Source organism: Moschus berezovskii, chromosome 8, assembly GCF_049115385.1.
Source record: "Moschus berezovskii isolate FMDL1 chromosome 8, NW_MosBer_1.0, whole genome shotgun sequence".
NCBI classification, from domain to species: domain Eukaryota; kingdom Metazoa; phylum Chordata; class Mammalia; order Artiodactyla; family Moschidae; genus Moschus; species Moschus berezovskii.
In genome coordinates this window covers 75,099,146-75,113,299 of record NC_142467.1, presented here as the reverse complement: position 1 = coordinate 75,113,299, position 14,154 = coordinate 75,099,146, and the positions used below count along the sequence as shown (strand labels likewise).

The 14,154-nt window shown below is 42.1% G+C and overlaps 1 protein-coding gene across 4 annotated transcripts in view; it reads left to right on the top strand.

The window, feature by feature from the left end:
* Positions 1 to 14,154, top strand: part of SEMA6A (semaphorin 6A) — a 133,368-nt gene that overhangs the window by 79,311 nt on the left and 39,903 nt on the right. For all 4 annotated transcript variants that reach the window (XM_088838763.1, XM_055431425.2, XM_055431422.2 and 1 more), the window contains exons 7-11: positions 2,907 to 2,997; positions 7,145 to 7,264; positions 7,945 to 8,033; positions 8,879 to 9,096; positions 12,836 to 12,967. In XM_088838763.1, coding sequence (XP_088694889.1) covers positions 2,907 to 2,997; positions 7,145 to 7,264; positions 7,945 to 8,033; positions 8,879 to 9,096; positions 12,836 to 12,967 — 650 coding nt within the window. The remainder of the gene's footprint in view (positions 1 to 2,906; positions 2,998 to 7,144; positions 7,265 to 7,944; positions 8,034 to 8,878; positions 9,097 to 12,835; positions 12,968 to 14,154) is intronic.

The window sequence follows — 14,154 nt, the reverse complement described above, 5'->3', positions numbered from 1 at the left end:
CATTGCTCAGAGAAGTGTTTTTAGACTCTGGGCAGACTGGGACTTTCCTGAGGATATGGGACATAATGTATTTGGCTTTAGAGAAAATGGACAGCCTATCTCATAAGTGCTTTTTAATCAGCAGATCAGGACCAAAGGGTCAAAGCAAAAACAATAGCCAGTCTTCCACTGAAAGACCCAAATCACAGAGTTCAGAAGCATCAAGTGAAACTACTCTGAAGCAGGAAGGTGACAAAATTTTTGTCTCTGCTTCTGCACTGTGCCCTGACTTCCACAAGTTTTATAACAGAAGTAAGCTGAATATATTAGAGAGATTAGAGCCCCAAATAAGATTATCCGGGGAAGAATTCTGAAGACTGTCCATTATAAATCTACAACTACACTCCATACCTTTTCCCTCTTGTTTTCTAAACCTCTTGAACTTCTGCACAAGTCAGGCTGGTTCTTAGTATAATTATCTCTACCCCACGGTGATTTAATTTCCCAGGGGCTGTTGTTAAGTCTGAGATTTGATGACTGCTACAAGGATTAGTTCTTACTTCAGGGAAAGAGGATTTCACCATGGCATTGTCTTGTCTCTGGACCTTTCCAAGTTCACAAACCAATACATTAATTCCTCATTGCTTCCCGCCCATGACTAGCTATAGCTGTGGCCACTTTTTTAGAAGCAGGTACATTTTAAAAAATATGTACCCCCCCCCCATATACTACAGGATTACAGCCTGAAACTGCTTGGGATAACAGCATTTCTGTTGCATCACTGTATAGCGGGTATCGCTCTGAATACTTGTCACAGACTGCAAAGTCTGTCGCAGTTCAACAGGAAGCTCTTGTTGGGATAAAATATTAGGAAAAGACTTTGATAAAAACGTGCCGGGGAAGAGTACATTGCTTTAAAGGGTGTGTAACTTGAACATCTTTCTCCTAAGAATGTGTTTTTAACACAACTGCTTTATGTGATTCTCAGCCACAGTTTAAACAAGCATTATGGCTTTGATGGGGGAGATCCCAAAGTGGTTGCACATAGAAAAGGCCTGTCCTATCCTTGAAAAGTTTCTGTCGGTTGAAGGCAAAGGGCACAAATGATTGGACTATACTAGTGACTGCTCAGTTAGGATCTCGCTCTTTCCTCCTGGGCAGCAACTGCAGGCACCTTGATTTAAGGCACTTCGATTTTAGTGCTAAAGAGCATTTCACAGATCCTTCCTCAGTGCTGTCTTAGGTTTGTCTTCTTTCCGTTTTCATATATGGAGTCAAACCATGCCACTGCCAGATGATAAAATACCCTAAAACCATAAAGAAGACTGAAATACAGAGGAGTCAGAACGTTAGTACTGTGGAGATCACTGTTTGGTCTCAGTGATGCTGAGATTTAAATGCTAGGAAGCTCTCATGGTGTCAGGAAGGGAAGGTGGGAGGAACCCCTGAATTATTGGTCTAGATGGGCCAAGTACTGAAGGTTGGCTGATCAACAGAGGTTCATTTCCTGCTCACATCACAGTCAAATGTGGGTCAGTCAGAGAGTTTCTATTCTGAGAGGTTATTCAGAAAGCCAGCTCCATCCTGCTTATATGTCTGTCATCTCCTGCAATCTCCTATGATCTTGGAATTCTCCACTGGATCCTCTCTAGGATCCAGTGAAGAAGATGGAAAGAGAAGGGAAGAATGTGGAAAGAGAGCAAGAGTGGAGGATCTGGGGAGGTTTTCAAGGGCAAGACCTAGAGGTGGGGCAGAGCCTTATACTCACACCCCATTGGCCAGAACTCAATCAAGAGATCACACCTGACTCCTAGGGAGGATGGGAAATGTAGTTTAGTGTGATATGGAGGAAAGGGAAATGAATTTGTTGAACAGCTAGTAAGGCTTTGCCTCACCTTCAAATGCCTGTGGGCCAGGCAGGTAACTTGTAAGAGTGAAGCAAGCAGGATGTCAATACAATCTATGGGTAAAGGGGTCTTGGTGCTAGAGACTATATGCTGATCTGAAGAAAATGGCAGGGGTGGCCATTACTTAACTACAGCTTGCTGCCACTTGGCTAAGAAGGGCCTGAATTGACTTACCCACATGTTCAAAAGATGTAAGAAATGCAAGTTTTTGTATGCAATCTGCCTTTTTAAAAGAGAGTTAATTTTCCTTTTTCTTTTTCTAAACATACTCAGATGACCAAATAGGCAGGCTAGTAATAACCTCTAGGGTACAGGAATAAGCCTAGGTTGGACACGAGGAGATGGGAGTCAAGTGGCAACCACACTGCTCATATCTGGGGCCCATGGGAGCCTCTCAGCTTCTGGGCCTCTCTTTCTCATCTACACAATCTGAGGATCAGACATGTTTCTGAAGCAGGTGCAAAGGCCACCTAAGCTCTGCTTGCATCCGTGTTTTTGTTCATGCTTGCTGAACATTGCTGCTATTCTAGCAGGTAACCTGAGAAAGAATTCCAGAGTCTTCTCCTAGAATTTAACCCACAAAGACAAGGCTCCTCTGGCAAAACAAAACCAAAACTGAGGTCATTCTCTGTAGAGTTCATGACTTAGCAGATAATTCTAGGGGATGGGGGAGTATGTTTTCCTGGTGAATACCTCAGAAATCCCTTTTCCAAGGAGAAAGATGCTTATTTCTCTAGCATTCCAGGAGGATATGGGAATCTCTTTATTGTCATGGTTCTGAGTCTAGCAGACATGACTGATTCTTCTGGCTCTCCTAGCTACAGAATCTTGGTCAAGTGACTTAATCTCTCTCAACATCAGCTTCCCCATCTGAAACCAAAAGACTTAAACTTAGAGGGTATTTGAGTATGATTTGCACCAGGCATATAAATTGCTCAAAAAATTAAGTGCTTTGTAAATATTAGTTGCCGTTATTACTGTCAGTTTTTGTTCCTAATTTAGTCCTATTATTTCATTTAGATGGATACTTTGGAACCTGTGGGTGATGAATTTAGCGGAATGGCCAGATGCCCTTACGATGCCAAACATGCCAATATCGCACTGTTTGCAGGTAAACGACCTGATTTCCTGATTTCTCCTCATTGCATTTGTTTTCATGGGCTCAGCCTGTGGCTCTGGAGGATTTGCAGAGTTACAGTTGTACTTTGATTCTCTGGTGACTACTGTAACTAAGAATGCCTTTTCCATTTGAAATCATATGGAAATTGTACTTTTGGTTTTTTGTTGTTGTTCAGTCACTCAATCATGTCCGACTCTTTGCGACCCCGTGGACTGCAGCACACCAGGCTTCCCTGTCCTTCACCATCTCCTGGAGCTTGCTCAAACTCATGTCCATTGAGTCAGTGATGCCATCCAACCATCTCATCCTCTGTTGTCCCCTTCTCCTTCTGCCTTCAATCTTTCCCAGCATCAGAGTCATTTCCAATGAGTTGGCTCTTCACATCAAGTGGCCAAAGTATTGGAGCTTCAGCTTGAGCATCAGTCCTTCCAATGAATATTCAGGGTAGATTCCTTTAGGATTGACTGGTTTGATCTCCTTGCTTTTTTTTTTTCTTTCCTCACTTCTTAAGACAAGTCTTTGCCATGCTTACCCATCCTTCAGAAAGAGTAACAACTTTGCACTGAATGTGCGGCATACTGGTTAGGGCATGTCTGGGCTGAAGTAATAGAAAATCCCGCCTCGAACCCCCAGTGTGAACTGAGTATTTAAGATGGGGTAGACTTTGGGGTTGCTTTGACTCAACAACTCATTCATCTCTTCTAGGATGCAGGTCCTTTTCATTTCTCTGCTGTTTTCTTTATTTCTCTGAGGGAGACTGGCTATTCTCACAGTCATAGGATGGCTGTTGGGTCTCAATTAGGGCTACATATCCTCTTGTCTGGGCTTCTCAGTTGGCGCTAGTGGTAAAGAACTCACCTGCCAATGAAGGACACTTAAGAGACATGGGTTTGATCCCTGGGTTTTGAAGATTCCCCTGGAGGAGGGCATGGCAACTGACTCCAATATTCTAGCCTGGAGAATCCCCTGGACAGAGGAGCTTGGCAGGCTACAATCCATAAGATTGCGTAGAATCGGACGTGACTGAAGCCACTTAGCATATATACGCATCCCCTTGTCTACATATATTTTTTTTTCCATTACATTTTGGCTTTTATTCTAGATGCTTAACTTAGTTAAGGCGACAGTTCATGCATATTAAGTGAAGGTAGATAAAATGTAATGACAATCGATAAGTCTCTTGCAGCTACATACAGTCTAATAATGCTTACATGGAATGAAACAAGTGTTACTTAGCTGGTGTTACACACACATAGACCTGAAGAAAAGTAATCCTAAATGCACTGTGGTGACACTGTAAAAATGCAAATACAGCACAGAACTAAAGCACTGCTTGACATCAAGGTGAAGGTGATGGTTCTAACAGAGCTGCGCCTGTAGCAGTCATCCTACTCACAAGGCTTGTGAAAGCATCAGGTCTCCAGTGAAGAAACTAGTCTGTGAAAGTCTTTTCAACTGTAAAACCAGGGTAAGGCTACAACTATCTTGATGTCTGAACAAGATATACTGGATCGAACAGTAAGATTCCCAGCCCTCCTGTAAGACAGGAAGTCCTCATGCAGCGTATGCTCGCTGGCTCCTAGAAAGCTTCATGTGCATAACAGTAAGGTCAGTTGCCCAAGACGTAAACGGGAGAACTTCCGGGAAGTTTCCACTGTGCCGTGACTTCTAAACCTCAGGAATGGTGTGATCCCTCAAGCTCTCTCGGTTACCAGCACATCTTCTGAAATATCATGACCTCATGAGCTTACATGCCTGTCTCTGATAGAACTGTAGTGGCCAAAGGGATGATGCTGATGATCAGAGGTTGACCAGCACTCCCCGTTGCTACTCCTTCCTTCCATTGCAAAGGATATAGAATGAAAGCAAATAAGCCATGACTTTCAGATGGGGATTTTTGTGTACGTGTGTGGGTGTTTTATTGATAATCAGAAATTTATTTAGGAATTCATTGCCAGCTGTGCTCGTTGAGGTGGGTGTAGAGAGAAGTATTGGTATAATAGTGATTGTTATGAAATGTAATAAAGCAGTTAGCTATAATTTCCATCACCACAGCTAAAACCTGGCACATCCTAGCTCAATGAGGAACTTTAGGGCTTTGATTATGAAAAAAGATCAGCTCCTTGAACCACATCCTCAGTGTCATCATTTGTGAACCCAAATCTGTAGCCAAAAACTGAAGAGGCAGTTTGTGCCAAGTTAAGAAGGAAAGCTTTCTTAGGAGCTCCTCCAAAGGTAGAGCATTCCTAGCAAGCAGCCTTGTAAGAAACACAAAGTCATGTAAACCTATTTGTAAGCATGGGTAGGGGCAAGGCCACTGGAAAGAGTGCTTGAGGGTTATATTCTTAAGTGCCTAACTTCTTCTGCAGCACTTTTCTGACACTTGGAACCTGCATTAGTAATAGAATAATGGAGGTTGTGGACTGTAGTGGGGAATGTAAATTTAATAATGAAAAAGAGGCAGCCCAAGGTAGAAAGAGAAGAATGAGCAGAGTGTTTTCTAAGGCCACCAACCTTCCAAGAGCAAGCCCCATGAAACCATCTTGTGGCTGCCACTCCTCCTCCCCAGAAGGTGTGTCTGAATCCATTTCACTGAAATGCCTGAAAGCTCTTAAAACTTCCACTATTATAAACAGAAGATACTTGTTGCCCCTGAATAGTTGTCATATTACCAAGAGTGAAAAAATAGTACTCTATTTTATGAGTGAAAGTTCTGGCAAGATACCCAGTTTAGAATGTAAAACAAAGAGTATGGAGGAGTGTTCAACAGCAGTAACCACACACACACACACACACAGCTCCCACTGTCCTCTCCTCCTCAGGTATATCCATCCATATGACCCGGAGCTATGATTCTCTAAGAAAAATTGTGATTTTTGCAGATGCATGCGTATCGATAGAAAGGTTTGCCGTCTGCAGCCAACAGTACAGATATATGACTGCCAATAATGTAGATATGAAGACAGCTCCACCTGAAACTGAGCAAATATCAGTTAAGACCAAAAGTAGACCTCAAAGGCTTTGCTTAGGTATGTTTATTTAAAACAGAACCATATGCTTAACCCACGAGGGTTAGAGCTTAAAAGAACTGTGATGTATATAAGCCACTTCTGAAGATGTTCTGGAAACCACAATTAATGAAGACAGGTAACCCATTAAAGCTGAGCCAAGGAAGCCATTTTTTATATTGAATATAATTATTGTTTCCATTTCATCTACACAGATTTTACTCTTCCAGAACAGCCCATTTGATTATCTGTGTAAAGAATGCTTGCTAATCCAGGAAAAGAACCAAAAATTTTAAGGATTCGTCTTCAATCATCTTGTCTCTCTTTTGCTCTGGATGTATCCTCAAGCAGAAGTCCCAAAGAGCATGAATTCTTAAAGAAAAGTTCTGTTTGAACGCAGCATCATCCCTTCCCCCTCTTTATTTTGGCTTCTTGTATATCAGAATGTTCTCAGTTTGAGACTTTGGAAGTACTGAAACAAGTATCTCTTAAATGGAAAGCTAGATCAGTAGGATTTAGTGGCTTTCCTGATTGAGGTAAAGAGGAGCAGAGACTCAAAAAGGATACACATACCAATCTCCTTTTTTGTCTTTTTTTTAATCAGAGTATGATTACATGTAGCAATTTTAGTCAGCTCTTTTTTGCTTACAAATCCTCTTTCTTCAACTTCCCTCACTTGCTTAGGCTGCAGACTTTCTTACTTCTGCTTGCACTTAAATTTTTCTGGTGATACAGTCGGCCTCTATCTTTCCCGGGGCTCCTACCTAATCCAGTTTGCCATGGTATGGTGGTGGCTGCAGTGTCCAAGGGGCCTTGGCCTTGAGATTTCAGTCAAGGTCCATCTAATGGAGTGAAGCAAACAACATTTTTCATTTACCCTGTTCCCTGAGCTGCTGCTGCTTAGAAATTGCCATGCAGTTTAAAAATGAAAAATGTTTCATCTCTCGTGATCCCAATTTAAAATGGTTAGGAATGTGAGCCAAGTGTTTTCCTAGCGACTCTTGGATTTGTCCCAGTTGTCCTATCTTATTTGCCTGATATAGGAAAGTCAGATGGGGGATGTCTCTATTATTCCCCCATGCCCACCATCTTGCTCCAACCCTATTCTCCTCTCCTCTTTCTCTTCAAAGATGGAAAACTATACTCTGCAACGGTGACAGACTTCCTTGCCATTGACGCAGTCATCTACCGGAGTCTTGGAGACAGCCCAACCCTACGGACCGTCAAGCATGATTCAAAATGGTTAAAAGGTGAACAAACAGTTGGTGGGGGAGATATATATCTTGAAGGAGATTTAGCGTCTGAATGGTCCAGATTGTAGTTTCATTTTAGTAATGGCTTCTCACAGACAGGAAGGTGGAAATTGCATCTCTTGCCCTGAGTTGATTTATTACCTCCCCTTTTCACTTCCCATGAGTTTCTGGAGTATTATCAAAACTACCAACACCACTATAATAGAATACATTACATTCATCTTTCCTGCTTCAAGCTCCCATTTCAAAAATCCCACATGAAAATAACTAAACAAAACACTTCATTCATAGAAGGGAACGGGGAATTAAAGGTGGTGGGGAACAGGAAAAAAGCTGTTCACAACCCGAATGAGCCAAGGTTGACAAGGTGATGTGTACAAAACCTGTTCTGTAATATGAGCCTTGTATTGTAGAAAATAAAATTACAGAGATATGCAAAACTCATTTATTCATCATTGTTCATTGCAACTGCTTCTGAAAGATCAAATCTGTAGGCTTAAATGCTTTTGGAAATCACTAAGCACTCGCATGTGTAAAGTCACTAGAAATGGTTAGCGTTAACCAAATGTCTAACGGCCCTACAATTTTATTTCATAACATGTCTTTGGTTGCAACTGATTGCAGTTCTTTTAACTCTGTGTGACACGCCCCCAATTAAAGTGCCCATTTGTCCACAGAACCGTATTTTGTCCAAGCGGTAGATTACGGAGACTACATCTACTTCTTCTTTAGGGAAATAGCGGTGGAGTACAACAGCATGGGAAAGGTAAGAGGGGAGGATGTCTTAATATGGGGCCAATGTGGTTTTATGAATGGCTTTGAAATAAAACCATAAATCTAAGGACAAGGTCATTGTTTTGAGAAGACCCAGCAAACACTGGTGGAAGTGAAACATGTAGCTTCCTTGAACCCCTATATGCTTTTTCTGAGTAGTAACAGAATACAGGGAAACCTCTTAAATACACTGAAAACTTAACAGATGAGTTTCAGGTATCTTAAGGAAGATGTGGTTTCCAGGTCTACTCATCAAGTTTTTTTGTTTTGATTTGCTTTAAATTAAGCTGCTCTACAGAGAGAAAGTAACTATTCAATACCTATAAGCAAACCCAGGGTCTTGACTGTATTCATTGCAAAAAGCAATAGAAGAGTTAGGGGATGTCTATTTCGATTATTTTTACCAGAGAGTGGATCAAGACCACTGAGTTGGAGGGCACAAATTCAATACCAGGGTGGCTTGCACAGTTAGAGGAATTCAGAGCATGAGAGGCAGAGCCCAGAGGCAGCCAGGGAGGATGGCAGAGATGGCGCATACAAAGTACGCTTTTGTTTGAGGAAATAAAAAGCTAAGCAGTCTGTATGGAAATGAGTGTATGTGCCTGGGAGCTGATCCCCTGAAGGATTTATAGTTCTGTATTAAATGCCACAGCCTTATCTTTCAAAACATGCTGTTCCAATGCTGAGTTTTTCCTTTTTTTTTTTGCCACTGATTTTAGAAACACAGGATTAAATTAAGCATCTTGTTGTTCTGTTTATATTTTTCTAAGAATGGTAAATTCTACCAAGATCTCCATGAAAAGTAAATGCATTTCCTCTTGTGTTTTCCCTCTGCAGGTAGTTTTTCCAAGGGTGGCTCAGGTTTGTAAGAATGACATGGGAGGGTCTCAGAGAGTCCTGGAGAAGCAGTGGACTTCTTTCCTGAAAGCTCGCCTCAATTGCTCCGTTCCTGGGGACTCCCATTTTTATTTCAACATCCTGCAGGCAGTTACCGACGTGATTCGTATTCATGGCCGTGATGTCGTCCTGGCAACCTTCTCCACACCTTATAACAGGTAACCATGCCCTGGCGATGCGGACTTCATCGGTCCTTCCTGGCTTCCTTTTCCCCAGGGGTTCTTGTCTAAGACACAGATTTGCACCTGATAGAAACACTGCCATTCACTATTTGTAACTAACAAGCACTCAACACTCAGTTTTCATCCACAAATGAACAGTCAGTATAAGTGCTGTTAGAGAATTTTGGAGAAAGTAATGAGATAAATTATACCAATATCTTCTTTTCGGATGTCTGGGATAGAAACACTATTCATGTGTTCTTTCTCAATCCCTCTAGTTATCTTGAAAAGTGAATACCACTGCCTTCTTTTTACACTTGAGGAAACCGAGTTCAGTTATACTCTCTGGTCCAGGTGGTCCACAGATAGAAGCAGCAGCTTTGGCATTCAAGAATGTTCCTCTTTTCTAGGTCACCTAACATTTTATTTGACTTTTAATATTTCTATGACTAGATCAGTAATTTTTGAAAAATACTGGGTATGTATTAAAATGCTACAGGGTGAAATTTAGGAAGTAGATGAGTCCATCTTGCATCCCACCTGGTTACTGTCCTGTCAGAGGAACCAGAATCCCAACCACAGCACCACTGTCTGATTCTGGTGGGGTTTGTTGAGGATTTAGGTTTCACTGGTGGTTCAGTACTAAAGAATCCACCTGCAATGCAAGTGATGCAGGTTTGATCCCTGGGCCTGGAAGGTCCCTTGGAGAAAGAAATGGCAACCCACTCCAGTATTCTTGCCTGGGAAATCCCATGGACAGAGGACCCTAGTGGCCTACAGTCCATGGGGTCACAAGAGTTGGACATGACTAAGCGACACCACCACCACCACCATTGAGGATTTACAAGTCATCAAACATTGTACTGAGAAGTACTGAGTCTCAGCCCGTTCATTCGTATTTTTGTATTTATTTAAGCTAAGACACTGAGCTATTAAATGACACACTAAAAACTGTCCCTGGAGCAGTGGACACACGTGGAGACCAAAGAATGGAGGACGAGGGACACTCTGTTCCCTGGTACTCGGCTCTCCCAGGCCTCAGAGTCCTAGCACTGTCCTGTGGAAACCAGCCTCACTCTGGCCGTGGCCAAGAAATTGAAGTACATGTACTAGACTGTGTACAGTTCTGTCTGTTCTCTCTGATCTTCTGCTAGGAATACACTGCCTTGTCTTGGATTCTACTTTTTACAAAGACTTTGAAGAACCTGATGAATGACTAGACGACAGGAACATACATGATGAGACTGGAGGACAGCAGCTAGGAAAAAATGCCTAAAGAACTGGGCAGAGTCCACAACAGAGCAAGCTGAAAGATGAAATAATGATCCTCAATTACACAGAGGGCAAGAGTCAAGAGTCCCCCATTGAAGACATTAGAAAGCATAAACCTATGTTGTAGCAAGTATTTAGTTAGGTTTAAGTAAGCTGGGACCATCTGAAGGAATTTTTAGACTTGAGAATAGAAAAGATGTAAAAATTCAGGCCTTGACTGCTTGTACTTTGGAACCCATGTATCTAGGAGTGTTGAAAAAGACGACTGTTCTGGAACATAGGAATGTAAGTGCCAATGGAATTTCAGAGCACGTGTCTAATTTTTTTTTAATGTTTTTTGAGAAAATGAGTTACTTTGTGATTCCAACAAAGTAGTAGATGCCTAAATATTATACATACTCCATTTAAAGAGTTTTCTTTAAAGGTCCCTAGGAGACATTCAATAAGTGCATGCTAATGCAGTCTCAGAAACCATACTTGGTCAGTAAGATCAGAAAATGGCAAAAGTAAGCAGACCAGTCTTCATCTATAAATGATAGTCCCTCTCTATTTACTCCCTCTGGTCTCATCCCTTTCCACCCCATTCTCCACACATTCCCACTCCATCGTGTCAGGTTGTCTCAAATCCTTTACGGGCTCCTCTTGCCCTGAAGATAAAGCCCAGCTCCCTTGTTGGCATGGCATGGAAGCCCATCATGGTCAGATGTCAGCTCCTCCTCCATTGCAGAGGGTTGACTGAACTGCTCACACCCTGCTGTCTTACCAAGTCTGCTCCCCCAATCTATCTGCTTGCCCACTGAACCCCTGGGGATGCTCCAAGGCTCAGTTCCAATCGCATTGCCTGGAACTCTGCACATGTCTTTCGTATATACTGCCTTTACCAGATGGTCTTGGAAAAGTTGTTGCTGTTATTATTATTATCACTGCTGTTGTTGCTTGCCGCCACACTGAACTATGAATCAGCTGAGCACAATTTGTTATTTACTGAGCATTCACTGCTTGGGATGGGGGATTCCATAAATATATGTTGAATGAACAGAAGATGGGAATAAAGGGAGGGGATAAAGTAGGGAAGAAAAAGGAGAGGATTTTACACATGATTCTAATATTAGGAAGATTATAAACCCTAGGGTATCTTTAGCGATTATGAAGTGCCTCATAAAATACTTCAAAATTTATTCTATTTTTCTTAATATTTAAAGTACATGTGTACACCTCTTACTTTTAGGAGAGCAAGATGTGGAAAGAGTCTTACAAAAATAATGTTAGGAGAGCTGAAGTTGCAAAACAAATGGAGATCACTGTCTTATTACAGACTTAATATTGTGAATAATACACACACACACACACACGCTACATACTTTAAAATTCATCCTGCCACTCTGTTTTAAATAAGCTTTCTAATCCTCCCCCATTTCTCACTTCCTTAGTAATACTTCAATAATTATTTTGTGAAATTAAAGATGGCATAAAATTCTCCTAATCATACACAGAGTGTTTTCCATAGCCTTTCGACATTGTGCAAAATCCAGGCCAAATCATATTCTCTGCCCTGTACGATGCTGATGCTGCCAAGCACCTGTGTCTTGCCCTGGGTGCTTCCGTGTGCAGTGACCCACTATCTCAAGCCTGATTCACACTGTTGGCCAGCCAGTGCCTGAAATTTATTTGATCAAAATCAAGGAACAACCGTAGAAACAAACACAGGTTCAAGCAGTGTACCTAGATGAATGAATAATTCATGTCTTCTCACCATTGATGAAAAACAGCCCCAAAGTCCTTCCAGGAAGGCCAGGCAAGAATGTAATTATAGGTAGAGATTACTGATGTTATTATTATTTAGCACTTAATCGAGCATTTTATTTGCAAAGCATTGGTGCTTTAGAGATTTAAACTGTTTAGACTTCTGCAAATAAACAGGAGGTAAAATTTGCCATGTACAGTGACTGACATAAAATATGTCTGGGTTCCTCACAGATACATTCTCACAACTGATGTCCTTGACTTGAGGAGCCAAATTCAAAGAAGAAATATGTGGACAGCAGGCACACTTTTACTTCAAACTTTTACCAATATCAGAGATGTAGAATGTTGTCCAAACATTTTATCTTTGGTTTAAAGACTGGTAATTAATTTCAGGGAATTCATGAAACTTGAAAATCACCATCAACCATTCCTCCTTTATAAACAAAAGCAGTGCCAGACACAAGACCAAAAAAGGGTGTTTTTTTTTTCCCTATGATTTTGCTTTAACTAGCCCTTTCTTTAAGACCGGTGAGGCAAATTTGATTCACTGAAACATTCTCCTTATGCACTAGGATCCCTTACATTTATAGTGTTCAGAGTATGAACATTAAATTTCAACTGTCAGTACTAGGGAAGTTTCTTTGGTGTATGTTTTCCAAACTGCATGCATGCGGAACTGTTGCATAAGTAACACTTTGTATGAAATGTCCCATCGCAGCATCCCTGGGTCTGCAGTGTGTGCCTATGACATGCATGATATCGCCAATGTCTTTACTGGAAGATTCAAAGAACAGAAGTCTCCAGATTCCACATGGACGCCAGTTCCTGATGAACGCGTGCCTAAGCCCAGGTATGTGCCCATATTTATCAGGCTGTTTTAAATTTCCAGAAGTGGTGCAGTTAGCTCCCATGATAATGAGTATCTTGGGCTTCCCAAGTAGCACTAGTGGTAAAGAACCCGCCTGCCAATGCAGGAGACATAAGAGACGTGGGTTCGATCCCTGGGTCGGGAAGATACCCTGGAGGAGGGCATGGCAACTCACTCCAGTATTCTTGTCTGGAGAATCCCATGGACAAAGGAGCCTGGAGGGCTGCAGTCCACAGGGCCACAAAGAGTCAGACACAACTGAGGCAACTTAGTACACACGCAATGAGCATCTTATCAGCTGCACACCAGGGCCTTCCATGCTGGCAGATACAAATGCCAACACAACAGAAAGGCCTAGGAGGCCATTTACCTTCATTCCCTTAATCAAAGCCCCAAATTACCCAAGTTATATTCAAAACAGTGACTCTCTAGTCTTTAGACTTTTATTACTGTGGATTATCCACTGTAATCCTTGGATGACAGGAGCCATCTGCCCCAGAGCCCCAGTGGTCTATAGCTGAGGAAACTGAGGCCCAGAGAGGTACAGAGTGTGTTGTGCAAGTTGCTGGGGAGATGACTTCTACCACTCCCTGCTTCCCTTCAGTTTCACAGAAACCCATGTCTTTCAGCCTTAATAAAATGTAAAATACAAACGGTATTCACTGGATTCTGTGACTAGACTGGATCAGAGCTAATCCCAAGCTAAGAGCAGGTAGGGATCAGCAGGAACAGTGGGCCATTATTAGGATGTCTCTGGTCTGAGGATTCTAGTCTGTTTGGGGTCCGGATGTACCGTGGATTCCCTCGTCCTCAAAACATGCCCCAAAAGTGCTTTCACGGGGAACCTATTGTCCAGAGACAATCTAGAGACTTTTGGTCCTGTGTAATTTCCATCAAATCTGCACACTAAACCAGTCCAATACTTTGTCCACCCGATATGAACAGCCACCTCATTGGAAAAGACCATGATGCTGGGAAAGATTGAGAGCAGGAGAAGGGGGCAACAGAGGATGAGATGGTTGGATGGCATCACTGACTCAACAGATGTGAGTTTGAGCAAACTCCAGGAGATGGTGAAGGATAGAGAAGCCTGGCATGCTGCAGTCCGTGGGGTCGCAAAGAGTCAGACACAACTGAGTGACTGAAGAACAAACCAGTTCATTCATTTC